Genomic DNA, 22,144 nt, shown 5'->3' with positions numbered 1-22,144 from the left:
TATTGTTCTTCTTGACAGTATTCAGGCCTAATTTCATCATCTACATGTAAATCCCTGTCAGTTAGTAGTAGCAGTAACGGTATCTGTCCTTTAGTCACTCTCGTTGCTCTGGTTGAGCCGGTGGTAATGTCATTGTGCTGCATAGATGGTGAGGTCATTTTTTGCTCTAAAGCTGCTCGCTCCACATGCCACGTTTGGAGTGAAAGTAGTGGAAGAAGTTCCTCAAGTAGATCCTATCCACTTCCAGTTTTGACTTAATGATCCTAGAGCAGAGAACAGAGGTACAGTATTTGGGTTTGGTATTAGGTTCAAGCATAAGAAAAAACATGAGGGGAGGAAGATTGCTGTCAATTTGCGTTCTGACAATAAAGTCAAAATGTCGAGAAGAAAATCAAAATAAATCAGACGAAGATATTTCTTTTGCATTTGGAGAATAAGCTGCCAGTGTTCGATCTCTGTGGTTTCTCCAACTGAACAGATCGATTTCTGCACAATCTCCTGATACTGATCATCACATGTGATATGTTTATTTTGTAGAGGCAGCCATGTGTGCCCATGTTATTAGTTTGGCATAATACATTACATTACACGTCATTTGGCTGAGGACTGAGAATCGAACCGCCGACCCTCTGGTTGGAGGACGACCATCTTTAGGGCTGTGGTTACCAATATAATATTAAGTGAAATAATAGATCTCAAATGTCAAACTTATTTACACATCCTGCAATTATTAAACTAAATAAATATTAATTTGGCATCAAGTTTTTATTTTTTATCTCATACCATCTCCAGATTGGTGTTGACCTGCCTCACCATGTTCAGTCGCTAACTGTGGCTGTCCGACTTACAGTGCTGCACAGGTCGTGTGTTGTGCCTTGTGACTGAGATGGGTGAAAGTACATGCAGTTGGTGGTACTATTGAGCTGTATTGCATTTTAGCTATAGGATTTATTGCAGGACTGTTACATTAGATTTAGCAAAGTGTACCTAATAGATTTGCAACTGAGTAATTTGCTGTTTATGAGACAAAACCTCAGCAGGGACCTCAAATGTAAGGGGCATCGCTGCAGATGTTTTCACAACAACGATGGAAAGTCTAACGGTTGATTTCTCTATAAAGTTACAGGGAAGATAAACATGGCTGATATGGGATTAAAAATTGAAGATAAAAGCAACAAACAAAAAGAATATCTGTCAATTTACATTGAGTGAGTAAACCGACCTATCGAGTAGCTCCCAGTCTTCCCCTCCCCAGCGGTCTGTAAATTCTCTGGTGTTCATTCCTCCCACTGCATCCAGATCAGACTTATAGATTCCAAGCAGGCCGAAGCCTTGCACCTCCCAGAAACCTGCAATCCACACATTTACATTCAAAATGTAACATTTACTACATCCACACTTAATCTTTAAAATGCATCATATTCACTTCAAGGTCCAGTGTGTAAGATTTAAGGGAAAAGGATCTATTGATAGAAATTTAATATAAAATAATCCTAGTCATTTTTTCACGAGTGTGTTTATCTCACTTATAACAAATGTTGTTCTTTACCCTGGAATGGGACCTTTATAATGAAATAGTTTATATTTACATCAGGTGGGGTCCTCTCTATGGAGGCTGCCATGTTTCTTGTAGTAGCCCAGACTGGACAAACTAAACACCTACATTATATTTTTGTGTCTGCTGTCAATGATGTGAGCTTAGAGGTTTTACGGTTTCTCATCTCCCCTATGGAGTCACATAAAGTACTACGAGCAGTGGTAGAGTAGACCTCCTGAACGGCTCAGTGGTAACATAAAGAAACAAAAGTAGGGGGGCAAATGCCGAAACAATTCTTGGAATCGCAGTTTAAATGGTTAATCCAAATCAGTGTGTTCTGTCTGTTATTTAGCTGGATTCCACGAAAACTAGAAAGAGAGAGAGAGAGAGAGAGAGACTCCTGCTTAACTGTATTAAAAGACATATGATGATGATAACTTTTAATATCAAATAAATTGGCTTCCTTTTATTAACGTGCATTTTTTTTTTTGTGCATCCCTCAATAGAGTAACGGTCACTTTAAAATTAAACTAAAAATGTGTGTATCTACCTCTGGCCTCCAGTGGTGATGACCCACAGTCCAGTCTCAAGACTATGGGAGCAAAGGCCATGTGTCCCTCCACAGAGTGTTTCCTGATGCTGTCGATTATGGAGGTAGGGAATTGGAGGTGGAGGTCACAAAGAAACACTATGCTGTGTTGATCCTGAGGGACGATGAGATAGTTGTAGATATTTTATTTTGATTCTATTCAAGTGAATTAATCGTAATTATTTTACTGCTGAGAGTTGTTGCATCAGTTACTTTTATAAGGTCAATTCCTGCTTGCAGACCAGCAGAGCGCTGGAAGTTTCCTCTCAGCTTCAGATACTGGTACCTGATACATTCCACACACACTGTTATAGCACATACATCATGTGTAGCATACTTAGCCATAGGTTTATATTCAGTTTAAAATGAAAACAAATGCAAAACCTGTGGAGTGACGACTTCTTTAGAGCCTTCTCCACGTCCATGTCAGAGCTGTCGTAGTCAGTGACAATGAGGTTGAAGTTGGTGTCTCCAGATTCTCTGAACACTTTCTCCATTTCAGTAATCAGCTTGTGCACCCACCGAGCCTGGTTTTTCACTGAGAGACGTAAACAGGCAGATAGACACACAACTTTAAATATCAGAGCTGTCAGCTCACTTTTTGTTAGAGGGTACATGTGTGTCAGCGTTGATAACACCAACCCTCAAGTCTCAACATGACGGAGTAGGACAACAAATAGCAATTTTAGATTAGTGCAAATATCCCCATATTACACCCAGTGTGCTCCATCTCCGGGAATGGAGATGGAGATGAAGATGGAGATGTCAAAGAACCTGTCAACTGAAAAAACAATGTCACTGTTGATTTCTGACATTTTAGATAGTTGTCATCACATTCATGTTGATGAAAACAGAGTGAAACATCATGATTGACAGCTGAGACCGAGTTGCACTTGGTCAAGCATGTGTATCTGCAGGACCTCGGTACCCTAGTTCCATCTCCAGATTGCTACTACAGACGTCATGGGCACAAGATGGTGGCGCTTGTATTTTGGATATTATTGCCTCATTTCTGGACAGCAGGAGATTACCTTAGTACACAGGCGCGAGGTTTTTCCGTTTTGGTGCTGATATTTTCTTGAAGAAATATTAAGAATTACATCTGATAGACAAAATGTAGAATCACATACTTGTGTCAATAATTAACGTTTAGGAGCATAAAATCTGTGTGTTAACACTTTTCTAAATACAATTTAGAAATATAAAACCTTGTGTAAAATCATCTTAAAAATAACTCATAACTAAAGCTGTCAAATAAATGTGATGGACTATAAAGTGCATCGCTTCCCTGTGTAGTGGAGATGAGTGGAAGGAAAATGAAAATACTCAAGTAAAGTGCCTCAAAATTGTATCGATGTAAGGCACTGGAGTCGATGTGCAATCTCCACCACTGGAAATGAGCCTGGTCAAAGAGGGATGTACAGTACCTGGAACTATGATGTGGACGGTGGCAAGAGGATTCCAGCTGAAGGCCACTGGGTTACACAGCACCGGCTCAGGTTGGCTAGTCATAGCGTAGACGTATTGTGACAGACGCAGCATTTGGCCCTTCATGTCCTTCAGCAGCAGCTCCAGGAGGTAGCGGATTCCTTTGGCATGGTCCACACGCTTCACCACGTTAACAACTTGCACCAACGTGAACTGCCTGCAGGGGCAGAGAGAGACACAGTGAAGTGCCTGCAAAATAGTTTCTCATTTACTTTATATCAGTGAACTGTTCAATTAGGTGACTGATCGCTGCAGCTCTACACATATTTCACACCTTTCTGGGCCCCCTTCAAGTAATTACGGATAGTAAAAGCCCAGCAAATTTATTTTACACAATACGGCCCTTTAAGATAGATATAGCACTTATCAATTTATATAACGCAGTTATGTACAAACGGACAACCTGAAAACATGATGCGTTTGGCCATTGGCTGTCACCAGTGTGGAGGCAAAAAAACTCCCATTGAAATGAAACCAATTTTTGTTCTACCCAGGCGATGTGCTGGCGCAGACACAAATACACTTACCCTTCATGTTCTTTGTTGAGTTTGTCCATGAAATCCTTGACCACTGGCAGAACATCATTGGAGTTGATAAGCAGACTGCCAGCAATATTGCAACTCATTTCCATTGCATCTGAATTATGTGCCCGATAGTCCACGTTGTTGATCTGGAAGGTCTGCCTCCAGTGCTGGTTGACATCATTCTTTACCTGCAGGAGCTTTAGTGATCTTTTTACAATCCTCTGCTCCTCACTCACAATTTGGGTCTTCTGAGGATGAGGCTTTGTGTCGTCTTCATGCAAGGGTAAGGACCGGAGTACCTGCCGGAATTTCTCAGCAAAAGTCTCATCATCTGTTTCATAGTAGTCTCCCGATTTCTCCCCCATCAGGCTCTGATCTAGCATTTACCAGAGGCAAAAACAGAAAATTAGAGTAAATTGGTCAGACAACACAAGTAACTATTTTCTAAATAAGAAAAAATGAGAAAATACTTCTGTCTGTGTGCAGGTCAGGACTGTCTAGATTCATGTAGGAGCTGAAGATAAGGAGACAAGATTATGCATCAAATGAGAATTTGTTAATTTGCATTGTGTTTTCAGATGAGACACTTAAAAATAGACGTCATCCATGTTGTTGGATAGGACATGAACCAAAGTCAGGGTTTACATCAAATACATTTTTCTCAAAGATGTTTCTATCGTTTGAGCTAGATCTAGTCACAGTGATGTTTATTATATGTATAATATTGACAATACACAACTGTTCACACACATACACACACTTTAACGTATAGTCAGATACACATAATGTCCTTTGAGCGTAAACGCACATACATTCTTCTTCTGCTTCTCAACTTCAGCATGCACCTCACACACACACACAAGGATAATGAGGGGACCATGGCCCTCCCTCACACACACACACACACACACACACACACACACACACACACACACACACACACACACACACAGTACGACATGTGGTTCTTCTTCTCAACTCCTGCCTTTGACTCCTTCTCAAAAAGGGAGTCTGCCACAGCGGACAGATTGGACTTGGAGCAGGCTTTCATATCTTCTTTTCATGAATCGCTTCATTGTGTTGGTTCTGGGACGTCCTCTCTCATGTGCATGGTTACCAGTTTGTTGCTATGCTCGTTACACTTGTGGTTTTGCTCTGTGTCTCACCTTGTGCCTGAGTCGAGAAGATGTACATCATTCAAATTGAGGGAAACAGTTTTAGTGTTATCTCAACGGTCCCTCTCTTGGCAGGTGTTAATCATACAGGCGGTTTTCAGCATCATCAACCCGAGACGCCAGGACTGCCTTGTGAACCAGCCAACGAGGCACTGCCGCGCGTACAAGAACCTCTGTCAAGCCCAGTATATCAATATATAAGCTATGTACGGACTTTGTGTAAGCGCCTTTTTTCCTGTGCAGCTTACTGCGTAGGACTGGAGGCCCATGCCTGGACAAGCTTTATAAAGGATGATCTAAAAGACTGTAGTTGAATATTATCACACCTTTAGAGGGTAACCTGTTCACAACATGTTCGGAGTTGTCAATAAAGTGTTGTGAGCAATCACAACACATCTATAATTTAATTGTCACGTTTATCCCCGGAGATCTCACTTTTCCAAGATGTTGGCTTGGTAGAAGCAGCTTTTCTCGGACTCCATTTGTGTGAGTCGGGTATGGTCATTAGGGTAGATGAAGGACGATTTGACCTGGTGAGATGAAATGAAATGAGGTGCTGTTAAAGACCAGAGAGCTTATTGAGAGGAGATGAATCAAGAGGTCTTCTTTGATGAAGCTTATGAAGCCACGTCCTCAAAGAACAGATCACAGAACGCAGCACGTGTTCATATTGAAATAATTAAATACCATGACCTTTGAACACTGAAATCTGATCAGTTAATTTTAAAGGAATTGTTCACCCAAAAATATAATTTGCTCATTATCTACTCACCCCCATGCCGATGGAGGGGTGAGTGAAGTGTTGGAGTCCACAAAACACTGCAGGAGTTTCAGGGGTAAACAGTGTAGCAGCCTAAAGGTCTACCAGAAGTGGCTGAGCTAGCGGAGTTTAGCATTAGCAAGATAGCTCACTAATATTTTCAGTTGTATTGGATTCGGCTGCTACCTGGCTGCTAGTGTTCACCACTGCAACTCAAACCCCTCGCCCACCCCTCCATCGGCATAGGGCTGAGAAGATAATGAGTGAATTACAAATTTGAATATTCCCACGGATGTAAAACCTGAAAACATGATGCCTCTGGCCACTGGCTGTCACCAGTGCGGAAGCAAAATTATTGTGTCCTCAGTGCTACCCTGTGACATTTGTAGAGACCATGGTTGTCCACTTTCAAAACTGCATTCTGAAGAACAGTATGAGCAGGATGTCAATCCATCAGAAACCCAAACACGTACAAATACTTACATAATTTAGTCCTTGATAGCGGCCCAGATGAGAATCTTTGTATGTGTAGCTGGGTTTGTACTCGCAGTCGGGCAAAACATCTTGTAGGAACTTGCTGTTTATCAGAGGCACTTCAAACCAACACAACAGAAATTAGAGCAGAGATTACTTTGTGCTTCAATTGGAGGAAATCACTTGCATCCTGACGTGAAACCGAACGAGACACAGAAATGTCTCTCACCATGGAAGAGAACGTCTCGTGGGTCTTCCCTCAGCATGTCAACTGTAGAGCTGCTTTGTTTCGTGTTGGAGTGGCTTGCAGCCGTCTGGGGTATGTGTTCAACATCACCCGCTACCATAGCAGACTCATCTGTGGGATCAAGCCACAGGACAATAAAATCAGAGAAGTGCTTCACATTCCAATGTGCCACAAAACCACTGACTTGATACACAGTGTCAGCATCTGAGCAGAAATAATAAAGGTAGTAGTTTTGGACTGCGAGACACTTTGTTGTCGTATTCACTCTGAAGTGTCTCTGCCATTTCAGTGTCAGATGGAATGATGTCTGGGCTGCTGCGTGTCTTTACCAACATAGAGAGAGATGTGCTTGGATTCAATAACCGTGAATCTGGAGCCTTCACCCTGGAGCTGCCACTGTGTGAAAACAGACACAAGGAATTACATGTCTCTTCTCTGTTTAAAAGCTCAGATTACACAAAATGTGACAGCTGCAAATGACACGAGAAAAAAGAGAAGTGACATTTTGATTTAAAGTCTAAAAGCGCTGGGACGAGCTACTTACAGCCACCTCCACATGGTCTGTCCCTTCATGGTCCGGCTGGTGGAGAAGTTCAAAAAAGTACTTCCTCTCTGCAGAAAGCCTGTCAGACAGTAACAGTTCGTATTCAGAACTACAACATAAACATATTAGACACCAAAGCTAAACAGCTTCGAGTAGTCCACAGGTTCTGTGTCGGTAGCTGACTGGCTTGGCTGCTTTTCATTGAGTGTGCAGCACATATCTTGTCAGATATATTGTTGAATACGATTTTTATGGGTTTTGTTAATTTTTTTAGTATGAGTTTCTTGTGTGTTATTGTTCTTTCCCTTTATTTGTTTAAGGGTGTAACAACGTTATAGAGGGAAAAACTAAATGAATGATCACTTCCCATTTCTTTTATCCTTGAGCATTTTGAAATACACACGTTGAAGAAACAGTAACACAATTTGTAAATCCAAATTCCCACTTCAGACAATGCCACCAGGCATGTACAGTACCTTGGGTCAATGTTGATCTTCATTGCTGATAGTATTGGTATCAACTGAAACTGATCTAGATTGTAAAGCCTACAAAGACACAGTGTGTAATTCACACCCTCACCACAAACAGTCGTCTTCATTCTTTCCAGCAACTACATAGAGTTTGTACCATATTAGCATTTCTGGGTTGGATTCCCAGAGGGACATATGCATATTTACATAGAACTAGGTAATGATATCTTACAGGTTATGAGACTGATGCGCTTATGTTGAGACATGAGTTTTGGTAATGTTGCACTCCTGCAGGTGAAGCAGTTCCATAGAAACGTGGCAGAGGGCAGTATGGTCCCTAATTTTCTGTCCCTGACTGAACCCGGATATCGCTTTAATACTTTTGTCCCAACCGCCAGGTGCTAATGAGCTTAGATAAGGTATCAAAAGTCTAACACGGGATTTGTAAGAGACAGTTTGAAGAATGAATGGTCAATGTTGGTGAAGCAGAAGCTGGAAAAGCTCTGCGTTAGTACCCCTGTATGGATCAAGATGAATCCTACAAGTGACAATATGCAAGTCCCTATTTCATTTTTGCCTGTGATGAGTAAGCAGATCCTGCCGTATAAAATATTTCTCTTCTTTTTAACCTTATTTGTTACAAGAAATCCAGCTTACTTTTGAGGATATAGCAACTTTTATTTAGATATTTCAACCTGTGTTGTTTTCATGTGCTTTTATCACTGGTTTGACTATGTTCGTATGAGATATTTAGTGGAAATTGAGTAATAAAACGTAAGGAAATTTATTTTCCCCACATAGACACACACATTAAACTCACCTCACTGGTCTGGATATCTGACTAACATATTTCTCAAACTCGCCAGGGGCGGTCCACTCTGTGCCAGTCTAATAAAAGGAAGCAATCAATTATAAATCAATTATTAAGAAAGCAAATATTAATACACATTTACATGTACACACATTATCATAACAACCCAATTGAGACAATAAACTAAGGCACTGCCATGTAAACAGCAGCTTCCGATCATCTTGAATCTGGTCAAACTTGAAATAAGCACAAATCAAATTAAGGAATGTGGAGTATTCTGTCCTTAGTCACATTATGTAGACATGTGCATGTGTTCAAATCAGCATCAAGCGGTTACCAACTGCTTGTTGACGAACGACCTGGGGTCGAGTGTGAACTATAGTATGATGTAATTTGGATTGAACATGTAATGAATATTAATGATGAATATTCTATGAGCAACTCTTGTGATTTTCACATGAGAATATGTGATTTTCACATGAGTTGCTCATAGAATATTCATCATTAATATTCATTACATGTTCAATCCACATTACATCATACTATAGTTCACACTCGACCCCAGGACGTTCGTTAAAAAGTTAAAAATAAAGTCCAATTCAGAATAAGATCAATAGTCAGAATTATTATGTCCATGTAAATGTCAGTGACACAAATGTGGAAATGTTCCTCTGCTGCTTAAGAAGATGACTGAGATGAATACCTTTCCAACCCATCCCAGTAGCTCCAAATTGAGGGGGGAGTCGTCTGTGCTTAGCCACAACTCAGAGTTGTCTTGAGAGCTCAAAGCAAAAACAAACTCTCCTGAGAGACAAAGGAAACAAGGGGTTATAAGGATTCAGACAGAGATATCATAGGAGATGTATGAAGTGTAAGCATGGTAACAATACGGGACTAGTGAGGTACCGTCAGTATATGGATGCAGATAGCCAAATATCCTGAGTCCATAGTTAGTCCACTTAGGAATGACGGCCAGCTTCAGTACTGTACTTCTGGACTGAAAGAGTGAGGAAACACATAGAATCAGCCACCATGTTTACTCAAGGGGGGACAACATCTTCAGTCCAAGGACGTGAGGGTCTAACATGTGGATGTAGAATGCACCTCTGTGTAAAAACACCTCACTGTGACACTGAAGAAGAAAAGAGAATCACTTAGGTCAGGATTTATGCTCTGGGGATCATGAATTAATGACATTTCATAGTGATCCATCTGATTATTGCTGAGATATTTCAGCATAATCCTGCTGAAGAACAAACAAACCAATGGACATGGGCACAGACCCACCCTCCCTGGCTGAGGAAATGATTAACTGAACATATTTAATGCAGTGTGGGGTCCTAAGGTCAGGCTCCGACTCACGTGAGGATACAGCGGGTAGTGCGGGTTCTTGCGGAGCTCAGCTATAGATTTGCCGCACCAGTCCTCAAACGTGTGCAGATTGGCCCGTCCCTTATACTGCAGGAAGAGAGGAGAGAGAGGAAGTTGTTAACACTGGGATGAGTGTACCTGGATAAGATAACTATCTGGCCTCAGTGTGTAAAATCTAAAATCAACTCCCTTAGATACCACCTGGTGATAAAGTGAGAGAAGTGCTGGTTTCAACTGTCAAGAAGGTCCTGTAAGGACTTTAGGGACCTGCTTGACAGTTGAAACCAGCACTTCTGTCCTTACCCTTACCCTTACCAGCACTTCTGTCCTTACCCTTAACCTTAAACCTGATTATCTGGTCATGAACTTGTTATGGTTTGAATAGTCGGTATATGTTTCTACTTCCTCCACAGCATAATGGAGGTTTCTGATGTCTGTGTAGCTCATTTAATTCAAAAGACGAATTCAGTGAACATCTCTCTCCTAGAAGAGAAATAACCTGTTTTCAATTTCCATAACTATTATCTTTTTACGAGAGGGCCTTTGCATCATAGTGGAGACAAAAGCCAAGAAACTTACCTTAGAGCCTATGCCTCTGTCTGACTGTCCCTGTCTCTCTGTTCTCAGCTCCTCTCTTTGAGTTTTCTTTCGCTGATGACCCATTTGGGAAAGCGCTTTATCACTTTCTCTTATCAATTTGGATTTTACTGGGGTGCTAATACTTCCTTGTTGTTTTGGTGCATTGAAAAAACATTGTATATGTTTTCATACTAGGTTATATACACTAGTAGTAGAGAAGCAACACCCATTAACCGATCTCATACAAATAAGATGCCTACTTACACTTAGTTTTCCTGAAAAGCCGATCTCTAATATTTTGCTGTCACTGTGTAAAAGTCCAAAATAATATGAAGTCTTCCAGACACTGAGCATATAACAGTGTTTATTTTAATTGTCTTTTTTCAATGAATTATGACTTGAATTATTTCCAAAATCATGATGTAATTACATGCGGTAGAACTTAGATGTTTAGGGTAACTTAATCTTAAATATTATAGGAATATTACTACACCTACAACAGGTGATGATGCCTTCAATTTCAATGCAACCAAGCCTTCTGTGTCATATACACCACTGACATTTGTAACAGAGCAAACATTTTGAAAATTTTATGAGAATTCATGGGACGGGTCTTCTACTAACCAGAGGGTGGGCGGTTTGATACCAGTCTCCACTGTTCAACATGCCAAATTGTCATTGGCAAGATATTGAACCCCAAATTGCGGCTGTGCCAGCAATGTGAGAGTAATGTGTGAAAAAGAAAGTGCTGCAGATAAAGGCACTGTATGAATGTTTGTATAAATGGGTGAGTGGAAAAACTGTTTTGAGGGGTCATCAAAACAAGATGATTATAAGATAATAAGAAGTATTGGTAATTTTCCATTGTGATATAGATCAGCAGCCATGTATAAATGTCAGGGTTTTCCAGGATGTATGGGACCCATGAACATAAAGGAAAGTGCACAAGGAGGTGGGACGGTGAGAGTTGATGATCTGACGTCATTACGGTAAGCGTGCTGCGTCACTTCCTGTTATTGCCACAGGTGGTGTAGTCGCTATCTGAATTAGCTCCTCCGCTAAACACAACTGTCTTTCTGTTCTACTACGGCTAAAATCACCGGTATATAGTTAAACACCCTCACGGTATATAGTTAAACACCCTCACATACCAGCCCCTACACTCTGGTGCTCTGTGATTCTGTGTTCTGTTTAAATCTCAACCTCGTAGTTTTAGCAGCGATGTGTTCTCTCTCTGCCTCTCGCTCCACTGCTCTCTCTTGCTCCGAGTGTCTCATGTTTACTTACTCCTCCGCCTCCATTAACAATAGTGGTAAATGTAATAAATGTAGTATGTTGGCAGCGATGGAGGCGAGGCTTAGCGACTTAGAAGCTCGGCTCCGCAACTTAGAACCCCCGTTAGCTGTAGTTAGCCGGCCCGTGCTAGCCGCAGCGAAGCCACGTAGCTTAACCCGTAGCTCAGCACGTAAGTTACCTTCAGCTAGCAGTCCCTCAACTTGCCCCGTGCAACCGGGAGCCCAGGGTGGCTGGGTGACGGTCCGGAGGAGGCATAGTGCTACCCTTAGAAAGCCCACGATTAAAGACCCACCAGCTCACGTTTCAAATATATTTTCTCCACTCAGCGACGCACCCGCTGAGAAACAAACTCTGGTTATTGGCGACTCGGTTCTGAGAAACGTGAGGTTAGCAACACCAGCGACCATAGTCAATTGTATCCCGGGGGCCAGAGCCGGCGACATTGAATCCAAATTGAAGCTGCTGGCTAAAACTAATCGTAAATACAGTAAAATCGTAATTCACGTCGGCAGCAACGACTCCCGGCTTCGTATGTCGGAGGTCACTAAAGTTAATGTTGAGTCGGTGTGTGCTTTTGCAAAAACGATGTCGGACACAGTAATTTTCTCTGGCCCTCTCCCTAACACAACAGGTGATGACATGTTTAGTCGCATGTTGTCTTTTAACCGCTGGCTGTCGAGGTGGTGTCCTGTAAATGGTGTGGGCTTTATAGATAATTGGCAAACTTTTTGGAGTAAACCTGGTCTTGTTAGGAGAGACGGCGTTCATCCCATTTGGGGTTGGAGCAGCTCTCTTATCTAGGAATATTACCCAGTCTATTAGATGACAACCCAGAGTTGGGACCAGGAAGCAGAGCTGCAGTGTTAAACACTTCTCTGCGCTCCCTCTGGAGCAGTCACCCAACCGCATAGAGACTGTCTCTGTCTACCGTCCGATTCAATTATTTAAATTAAACAATAACAGAGCGAGAACTCACAATAATCTTATACAACTTAACACAACCTCTGGAACAACACAGGAAACTAAGACTTTCAAATGTGGTCTTTTAAACATTAGATCACTGTCCTCAAAGGCTTTTTTAGTTAATGAACTAGTCTCAGACTACAATATAGATGTATTGTCCCTAAAGGCCGATTTATAGTCGTTTTTTACGCACGCACGCACGCACGCAGCTTCTACGGACTCGTTTTGGTTTATAGTTCCCCCACAGTTGCGCGTGTTGCAACGCAATTCCCCGCCAGACCACTAGCCGGAGTAATGTTTTTTGTTGAAGTCGGCTCTTCTTCGTGTGTGGCACACGTTTATTTACATCGCCACGGCGGCTCCTCAGAGCCTTTTTCTGGCGGACAAATCCGCCGGTCAGTGACGGGTTATACTAGTGGTCATAGTTTCGGATCTTTTCTGCCAAGTGCTCTTCTATTTTGGTCCATATTCGTTCTTCTAAATCTTCCGTGGTTTCCGCAGTTTCCGGGCATGAAACCGGAAATGCGACTCCGGACGGGATGTAGTAAGCAGACCAATCATAAGCCTTGCAGGCTGCGTGAGGCTCGCGTCGCTTTGTCGTATAGTTAGAAAAATTGGCTGACGCACGTAAGCCGCAGGAGGGGCCCCGCAAGTACGCGAGGGGCGTGTTGCGTCTCTCGCGTGCGTAAAACGCCGACTATAAATCGGCCTTTACTGAGACGTGGCTGCATCCTGATGAATATGTCAGTCTAAATGAATCTACTCCCCCCAGTCATATAAATTCACACGTTCCCAGGGAACTCGGGCGAGGAGGTGGAGTTGCTGCTATTTTTAACTCCAGTCTATCAATTAATCCTAAACCTAAACTCAGCTACAACTCATTTGAATGTCTTGTTCTTAATCTTCCACGTCAATCCAGGAAACACCAACAGCCAATCATATTTGCTGTAGTTTATCGTGCTCCTGGGGCTTATACTGAATTTCTAACAGAATTCCCTGAGTTTTTATCAAACCTAGTCCTAAAGACTGATAAAATTATTATTGTTGGTGACTTTAATATTCATGTTGACGATAATAAAGATAGCCTGAGCGTAGCATTTATTTCAATACTAGACTCAATTGGTTTTAGTCAGTGTGTGCATCAACCTACTCATTGTTGTAACCACACACTTGACCTTGTATTATCATACGGTGTCAAAATTGAACATTTAACAGTACTTCCGCGCAATCCAGTACTATCAGACCATAATTTAATAACCTTCGATTTTTCATTATCTGAATATATGCCCCTAATAAAAAACTCATTTTCTAGATGTCTACCTGATAGTGCTGTAGCTAAATTTAAGGAAATAATTCCGATTACATTTAAATCCGTATTATCCGTCGACATAAACAACAAATTCTTTAAAAACCCGAGCTCTATTGAGATTGACCACCTCGTAGATAGCTCTGCAGACTCGTTACGATTAACATTAGACTCAATAGCGCCTCTAAAAAAGAAATGTGTAAAACATAGTCAATTAGCTCCGTGGTATAATTCCAAGACACATGAGTTGAAACAAATATCAAGAAAATTAGAAAGGAAGTGGCGCTCCAGCAACAGTGTTGAAAATCTCCTAGACTGGAAGAGTAGTGTTAAAGACTATAAAAAGGCTCTCCACAAAGCAAGAGCTGCCTATTATTCAAAACTAATAGAAGAGAATAAAAACAACCCAAGGTTTCTCTTCAGCACTGTAGCCAGGCTGACAGAGAGTCACACCTCCACCGAACCCAGTATTCCTCGATCCCTAAATAGCAATATCTTTATGACCTTTTTTAATGATAAAGTTCTAACTAATAGAAATAAAATCAACCATCTCCTGCCCTCAATTGGCACTAATACCCTCCCAACAACAGAGATCTCAGAAACGGCTGAGAATCCTTCCCATTATTTAGACAGCTTCTCTCTGATCACCCGTGATCAATTTACCAAATAATCTCAGGTTCTAAACCAACAACCTGTATCTTAGATCCGATTCCAACTAAATTACTTAAAGAAATTCTGCCCCTTATAGATAGTTCGCTTCTTAACACAATCAATCTGTCATTATCATCAGGTTATGTACCACAGTCTTTTAAAATAGCTGTAATCAAACCCCTACTCAAAAAACCCACCCTAGACCCAGAGGTTTTAGCAAATTACAGGCCAATATCTAATCTCCCCTTCCTGTCTAAAATCTTAGAAAAAGTTGTAGCCAATCAGCTGTGTGAGTTTCTCCAGGAAAATAATATATATGAAGACTTTCAGTCTGGGTTTAGAACCAATCACAGCACAGAGACAGCCCTGGCAAAAGTCACTAATGACCTTCTAATAGCTTCAGATCAGGGACTTGTGTCTGTCCTTGTTCTGTTAGATCTCAGTGCAGTGTTCGACACAATTGACCATCAAATTTTATTGCAGAGACTAAAACAGTTAATTAACATTAAAGGAACGGCCCTAAACTGGTTTAAATCTTATTTTTCTGATCGCTCCCAATTCGTACAAATTAATGATGAGTCATCTGTGCGCACCAAAGTTAACCATGGTGTTCCACAGGGGTCTGTGCTCGGCCCAATTTTATTCTCATTATATATGCTTCCACTAGGAAATATTATCAGGACACACTCGGTAAATTTTCACTGTTATGCGGATGACACCCAGTTATATTTGTCAATAAAACCTGATCAAAGTAATCAATTAACTAAACTTCGAGCATGTCTCAAGGACATAAAAACCTGGATGACCCGCAATTTTCTCTTATTAAACTCCGATAAAACTGAGGTTATAATACTCGGCCCTAAACACCTTAGAGAAACATTATCTAATAAATCAAGAATAGAATTTAAAATTCTCCTCCTCACCTTCAAGGCCCTTAATGATATGGCACCTTTTTACCTTAAAGAGATGCTAATACCATATCAACCTACTAGAGCACTCCGATCCCAGAATTCAGGCTTACTTGTCGTCCCTAAAGTCTCTAAAAGTAGAGTAGGAGCCAGAGCTTTTAGCCATCAAGCCCCACTGCTGTGGAATAATCTTTCACTTTCAGTTAGGGAAGCAGACACGCTCTGTTCGTTTAAAAGTAGACTCAAACCCTTCCTTTTTGATAAAGCTTATAGTTAGAGCTAATTAGTGCGGCAGAAAGTAACTCGCCCTATGTTCCAAAATTGATTAAAAGGCAAAAACCCCTGATGATGCTAAGACGCACAGGGAATTTATGACACAAGACACACAGAGCTTCTCTTTCCTGCTTCTCCTGCTTCTCCTTCCTTTTCTCCATCCCTAACACATCAAGGTAATTCTTATCTCATCAATACATGTTACTAACTTGACCCCTTTCCCGGAGTTTCTGTGCCTTAGCGCCCGCGGATGCAGGGCCACAGCTGTGGCCGCACCTTGGATATATATGATTATGGATCGCGCGTCAGAGGTCGCAATGGTGGATCCAGTTCGGTGGATTCTGTGTCGTGCCTGCTGATCGTAGTGATGGAGGATCCTTTGTCGCGCTGGCATCGGCTGATGGTGGACCACGACCGAGGCGGCAGCTGATAATGGATTCTAACAGGCGGCAGTGGACAATAACTGTGGACTATAGTGGATCTCATCCTGATGCTGGAACGTGATCTTGCTGGCTGCTGACCACAGACTATGCTTGCAGCAGGACTGCTTCACATATAGTATTGAAAAATGTTTACCCTCATCGATGCTGCTAAAAAATGTTTTCTTACACTTGACATCTATTGCACTTCTGTCCGTCCTGGGAGAGGGATCCCTCACCTGTGGCTCTCTCTGAGGTTTCTACATATTTTTACCTGTTAAAAGGGTTTTTAGTAGTTTTTCCTTACTCTTGTTGAGGGTTAAGGACAGAGGATGTCACACCATGTTAAAGCCCTATGGGACGAATTGTGATTTGTGAATGTGGGCTATACAAATAAAACTTGATTGATTGATTGATTGATTGACTGGGTCACAAACAGCTTAGTGTGACTTCAAAAGAGATGAGTGTTTAAGAACATTTAGGCTGTACACACACACATAACACAAAATACACACTTACGGTTTGTATAACAGAGCACGACAAGGGTGTCATTGAGAAGACAAACACATTAAAGGCTTAACCAAATATAGATAATTTGCAAAGCAAGCCATGTATAAATGTCAGGGTTTTCCAGGATGCATCGGACCCATGAACATAAAGGAAAGTGCACTGGGTCAAATTAACCCAAACAGCTTAGTGTGACTTCAAAATAGATGAGTGTTTAAGAACATGTAGGCTGTACACACACACATGCACACACACTTTTGTTTTCCAGGGTTGTGGAGTATTGCTGGTCGTCCATGCAGCTGAATCCTCCAAGTTGTTTGGTTGGTCCTGCAAAACCCACACATTTAATTCACTTTTCCTTAGCTCCTCTGCACAAACACACACCCTACTGTCACCATATTTTCTATTACTGCTTCTTTATCCTTACCCAGTTGTCAGAAATGGATTTCCTCCAGATGTTGCTGACACTGTAAGTTTTCAGGTCTGAGGAAGTGACTGAAAACAATCAGAGCAATGCAAGGGGGACAGGCAAATATGCAACGACTGTACACAGATGGGCAATCCTGATGCTGTATGTGAATGAATGACAAACTCTAGTAACCAAGTAACAAACACTATGACTGGCCACCATCACATGTGTCATTAATGTAACTTGATGATTGATACAGGACACCTGTATGGATTTTTGGAGGCCAATGCCGATACTGATATTAGAGAGTAAAAATTTTAACGGCTGATATATATATAGTTTTTTTTAAATTGGCAATGACCCCTAAGTTGTTGTTATTAAACCCTTATGACAAAGAAATGTATTTGATGCTTTATTTGTATATTAATATATATATATATATACACAAAATTTGCTAAATTTATACCGTGTGAGTGAATAAAAAGGAGACAAATATCTTGTGAAAAGAGGAGCCATACACTCAGAAGGTTTCGGTGGTAACGACATCTTGGAAAAACAATGAGATTCAAATCCTGTACACAAAAACATTTATTAGCCGGATTTGTACGGGATGTCCTCCTGCGTGCTCTAGGCACCACCCCTCGCCTTAATGTTCGAGACAATCTATTTTTGTTGTGAACACATCTGATCCAGACAACGCACTTTTACGCAAATTTTTCAGAGGTCATTTTTGAAAACGCCATTGAGTGACATTTTCATGTTACAAAGAATCTCTGCAACTATCTGCTCTACCAAACATCTTATGTCTCAAATGATAAGGTTTTATTTATTTTAAACAATTTTTTTTTTTAAGCGCATGGGCAACGCTTGTGGTCGGTGGAGATCTCCGAACACGCATGCCCTTGAGCCATGATGCTCAGTCATTTTGTCAGCCCAAGTGACTCTATTGTGGAGGTTGAGAAAATTCAGAGTGGAGAACTTTTGTTCCCATCGGTCCTCATCTATACCCTTCTCCTGATGCCTCTTCTTTGCAATATCTCCCACAACAGTGATAATTCATTTTTTAAGATAATTTAGTTTTTTTAAATTTCCAATTTTTCAAAATGCAATTGGGGGTTTTAGTATAATTGCAACATTTTGGCCTATCTGTTCGGTTTTTGGACACAAAATCCAGGTTTGGCACAGGTACTCTCCTGAAGCAGCTAAATAAAATTCTTACTACACAATGTGTTATCAGATTATCAGACACTGGACACCGACATTCCAATTTTAACAAGATTAAGAAAACAGTATGTATAAGGTACTTCCATTTAGACAGCATTTTACGATAATTCAAAAATCAAATTAAGAAAATTTAGAAATGTAATCAAAGTTTTGGTTGATAAGACAATGTTTTATTTTTTGTAATTTATGTGAAGGAAGAAGTTCTGAAGTGTGACAGAAAATGAAAGGGTGTGATGTCTCGATTCAATAACCATCTCTGGTGTCCTTTCTCGACTGAGGCCTGACATATAAGACAACAAACCGCTCTGCTACAACATGAATCCAACATAATGTAGCGAACGCATAAATGGAGGCAGAAGACATCATCATTCAGTCAGCAATGCACACACAGCAGCTCCTATACCTTACACTTAAAATAGAAACACAATTCTATACATTGTATATACTAGAGCCATTCCCAAACTGAAGAAGGCCGAGGCCCAATCTGAAAACTGAAAAATTTGTGCGGCCCACCCACAACATTAAGTACAAATATGGTATTGTTAAAAATATACTCTTACGGTTTGTATAACAGAGCACGACAAGGATGTCATTGAGAAGACAAACACATTAAAGGCTTAACCAAATATAGATAATTTGCAAAGCAACCAATGAAAAAAAAACATTAAGTACAAATAGGGTATCGTTAAAAATATACTCTTAGGGTTTGTATACCAGAGCACGACAAGCATGTCATTGAGAAGACAAACACAATTGAGGCTTAACCAAATATAGATAATATAGTTTGTTTCATTTAGATCATTTGGCCTTTTTTGGATTTAGTTTCTTTCTGATTAATTTGTTTGATTTCTGGTGTCTTTTTTTTAATCTTATTTTGGTCTTTGTTATATGGGCGATGTGCAATATGGTTGACGGGTACTGTGCAATCCTGGTTTAATGGCCTGAATATTGGCGAGTTATTTCCTTGTTTATTTTCATGATTAGGTCTGGAGCCTTTAAATTCTCTCTTTTTAATCTGTTATTTGTATCAAGTACAGGCACATGATCCTGTGCTGTTCGATCAGTCTTTTTAAATAATTTGTCCGACTTGAATAAATTGTCTATTTCTGCCTCCCGTCCCGTTTATACTGGATATATGTGGTGAACCCGATTGGCATCCAACTGTCAGCCTGTCACTGTGGACCACTACAGATAGATAGGTAAATGTCGTTCCATGCCTCAGTACCGATCATCCCAAGGTAGACTGCCACAGTTCCAAGCAGCAAGATCATGCTGAACATGAGCCACTTGTCTCTGAGACGCAGCCTCGTCAGGGGGGAATCTATCGACATCCTCTGGACTTTGAGCTGAGACTAAACCTTGTGTCGTCACAGACTTCTACAAATGCTGAGGCTTATTACACAGCCTGGGTTTCCTGATGTGTCCGTTGTCAATTTGATTATACCAATATCACTGAGAGAGAGAGAGAGAGAGAGAGAGAGAGAGAGAGAGAGAGAGAGAGAGAGAGAGAGAGAGAGAGGGAGAGAGAGAGAGAGAGAGAGACTTTTTCAGAATCAGGTTTGGTGACCATATTAGTTTGCATAAACATGGAAACTGAGTGGCTCTCAGTGTGCTTACACAGAATACACATCACAAAACAAAACAAAACAATACAAACAGTCACAAAAAGAAGTCTAAGAAAAGAAGTGCAGGGATAAATATTAAACGGTATGTGTATTACAGTTATAGAGTGAGGGTGAAATAAAATAAACATAATCAAATATAATTATAATATATATTATATATAATATAATTTCGGGAGTAACTGTACAGTGGTTATTATAAAGATCAAGGGTTATTGCACAGTGCCACAATGGGTTGGCTATTCAGAAGTGAGACGGCGAGTGGGAAGAAACGGTTTTTGTACCTGGTGGTTTTGGTAAACAGAGATCTGTAGCGCCTCCCAGAGGGGAGGAGATGGAATAGGTTGTGACCAGGGTGAGATGGATCTGCCGTGATCTTTCCTGCCCGTTTCCTGACTCTGGAGGTGTACAGGTCCTGGATGGTGGGCAGGTTGGCACCGATGATCTTTCCTGCAGACCTGACTGTACGTGAGATTCTGTTCTTATCCAATTCGGTGGCCGATCCAAACCAGACAGTTATTGATGTGCAGAGAACAGACTCGATGACAGCAGTATAAAACAGGATCAGCAGCTCCTGAGGCAGGTTGTACAACCTCTGCTGGGCCTTCTTGATGATTTTATTTATTTTGGGTTCCCACTGGAGGTCCCGGGAGATTGTGGATCCCAGAAACCTGAACGATTCCACAGCCAACACAGTACTGTTGAGTATGGTGATGGGGTGCAGTGCTGGGGGGCTCCTCCTGAAGTCCACTGTCATCTCCACGGTTTTGAGCGTGTTCAGCTCTAGGTTGTTTCGACCGCACCACAGGGCCAGTTGTTCAACTTCCTGCCTGTATGCAGACTCATCATTATCCCTGATGAGGCCGATGACTGAAGTGTCGTCTGCAAATTTAAGGATTTTAACAGATGGTTCTCCTGAGGTGCAGTCGCTTGTGTAGAGAGAGAAGAGCAGTGGGGAGAGCACGCATCCCTGAGGTGCATCAGTACTGACTGACCGGGTGCTGGATGTTGTTTTACCCAGCCTCACCTGCTGCTTCCTGTCTGTCAGGAAGTTTTTGATCCACTGACGGGTGGAGACAGGCACAGTGAGCTGGATGAGTTTGGTGAGGAGGACTTCTGGGATGATGGTGTTAAACGCCGAGCTGAAGTCCACAAACAGCATCCTTGCATAGGTCCCTGGGGAGTCGAGGTGTTGCAGGATGAAGTGCAGCCCCATTTTGACAGCATCCTCCACTGACCTGTTGCCCCGGTAAGCAAACTGCAAGTGGTCCAGCAGGGGGCCTGTGATGCCCTTCAGATGAGTCAACACCAGTCTTTCAAAGGATTTCATGACCACAGACATCAGGGCGACGGGCCTGTAGTCATTCAGTCCAGTGATGCAATGTTTCTTAGGGACTGGGATGATGGTGGAGCGTTTGAAGCAGGAAGGGACTTCACACAGCTCCAGAGATCTGTTGAAGATCCGTGTGAAGTTGGGGGCCAGCTGATCTGCACAGGCTTTCAGACAGGAGGGTGACACCCCGTCTGGGCCTGATGCTTTCCTTGTCTTTTGTCCCTGAAAGAGCTGGCACACATCCTCTTCAAAGACCTTTAATGCCAGTGGGGAGTCAGGGGGGAGGGGGGAGGGGGGAGGTGATAACATCTGTATAGACACACAGTCTATACAGATGTGAGATGCAGAACTGGGCTGCTGTGGTGACCTGGTCCTCACGCTGACAGTCTGTTAGCTGACATCCTGTTTCCCTCTGCTTGCAGGAACTGACGGAGGAAGTGGTGGGTTCTCCGATCCCAGAGCCGAGGCAACGATCTAGACTTTTTCGCTCGCACTCGGAGAGCTCAGATGAACTGTCAGAACTGGACCTCTCCCATGGCAAGAAGGATGCCTTTGTCCTGGAGGTGAGGAGCTACAAGAATACATTATATATTAATTTGCAAATTCTAGGGTCAACACGTAATCTTAAGAACAGAAGAGGCTATATAAGGCCTAAGGCTATATA

At 41.7% G+C, this 22,144-nt stretch overlaps 1 protein-coding gene across 1 annotated transcript; it reads right to left on the bottom strand.

The window, feature by feature from the left end:
- Positions 1-166: 166 nt before the first annotated feature.
- On the bottom strand, positions 167-21,789 carry LOC133009144 (beta-1,4-N-acetylgalactosaminyltransferase 3-like). The gene is made up of 21 exons (XM_061076554.1): positions 20,499-21,789; positions 17,320-17,387; positions 17,148-17,219; positions 9,982-10,077; positions 9,526-9,616; positions 9,323-9,423; positions 8,629-8,696; positions 7,339-7,417; positions 7,124-7,190; positions 6,777-6,905; positions 6,557-6,666; positions 5,749-5,843; positions 4,609-4,652; positions 4,438-4,514; positions 4,142-4,326; positions 3,554-3,771; positions 2,511-2,664; positions 2,340-2,412; positions 2,088-2,241; positions 1,223-1,349; positions 167-263 (listed from the first exon to the last, which is right to left on the bottom strand). Exons 1-21 carry the CDS (start codon positions 21,787-21,789, stop codon positions 167-169), a joined length of 3,396 nt encoding a protein of 1,131 aa, XP_060932537.1.
- Between the last annotated feature and the right edge of the window lie 355 nt (positions 21,790-22,144).

Source organism: Limanda limanda, chromosome 8, assembly GCF_963576545.1.
Source record: "Limanda limanda chromosome 8, fLimLim1.1, whole genome shotgun sequence".
In the NCBI taxonomy this organism is placed as follows: domain Eukaryota; kingdom Metazoa; phylum Chordata; class Actinopteri; order Pleuronectiformes; family Pleuronectidae; genus Limanda; species Limanda limanda.
Note: the sequence above shows the minus strand (reverse complement) of the source record. Positions and strands in the feature narration are given on the sequence as shown.

Bases quoted from the DNA above. Each gene is read 5' to 3' on its own strand.
- LOC133009144 (XM_061076554.1), bottom strand. From the start codon at position 21,789: ATGTTATCACCTCCCCCCTCCCCCCTCCCCCCTGACTCCCCACTGGCA. The intron at 1,350-2,087 runs GTAGATACACAC...TGTGGATTGCAG, and splicing joins ATCACCACTGGAGGCCAGAG to GTTTCTGGGAGGTGCAAGGC. The intron at 264-1,222 runs GTCGGTTTACTC...TCTCTGCTCTAG, and splicing joins GACTGGGAGCTACTCGATAG to GATCATTAAGTCAAAACTGG.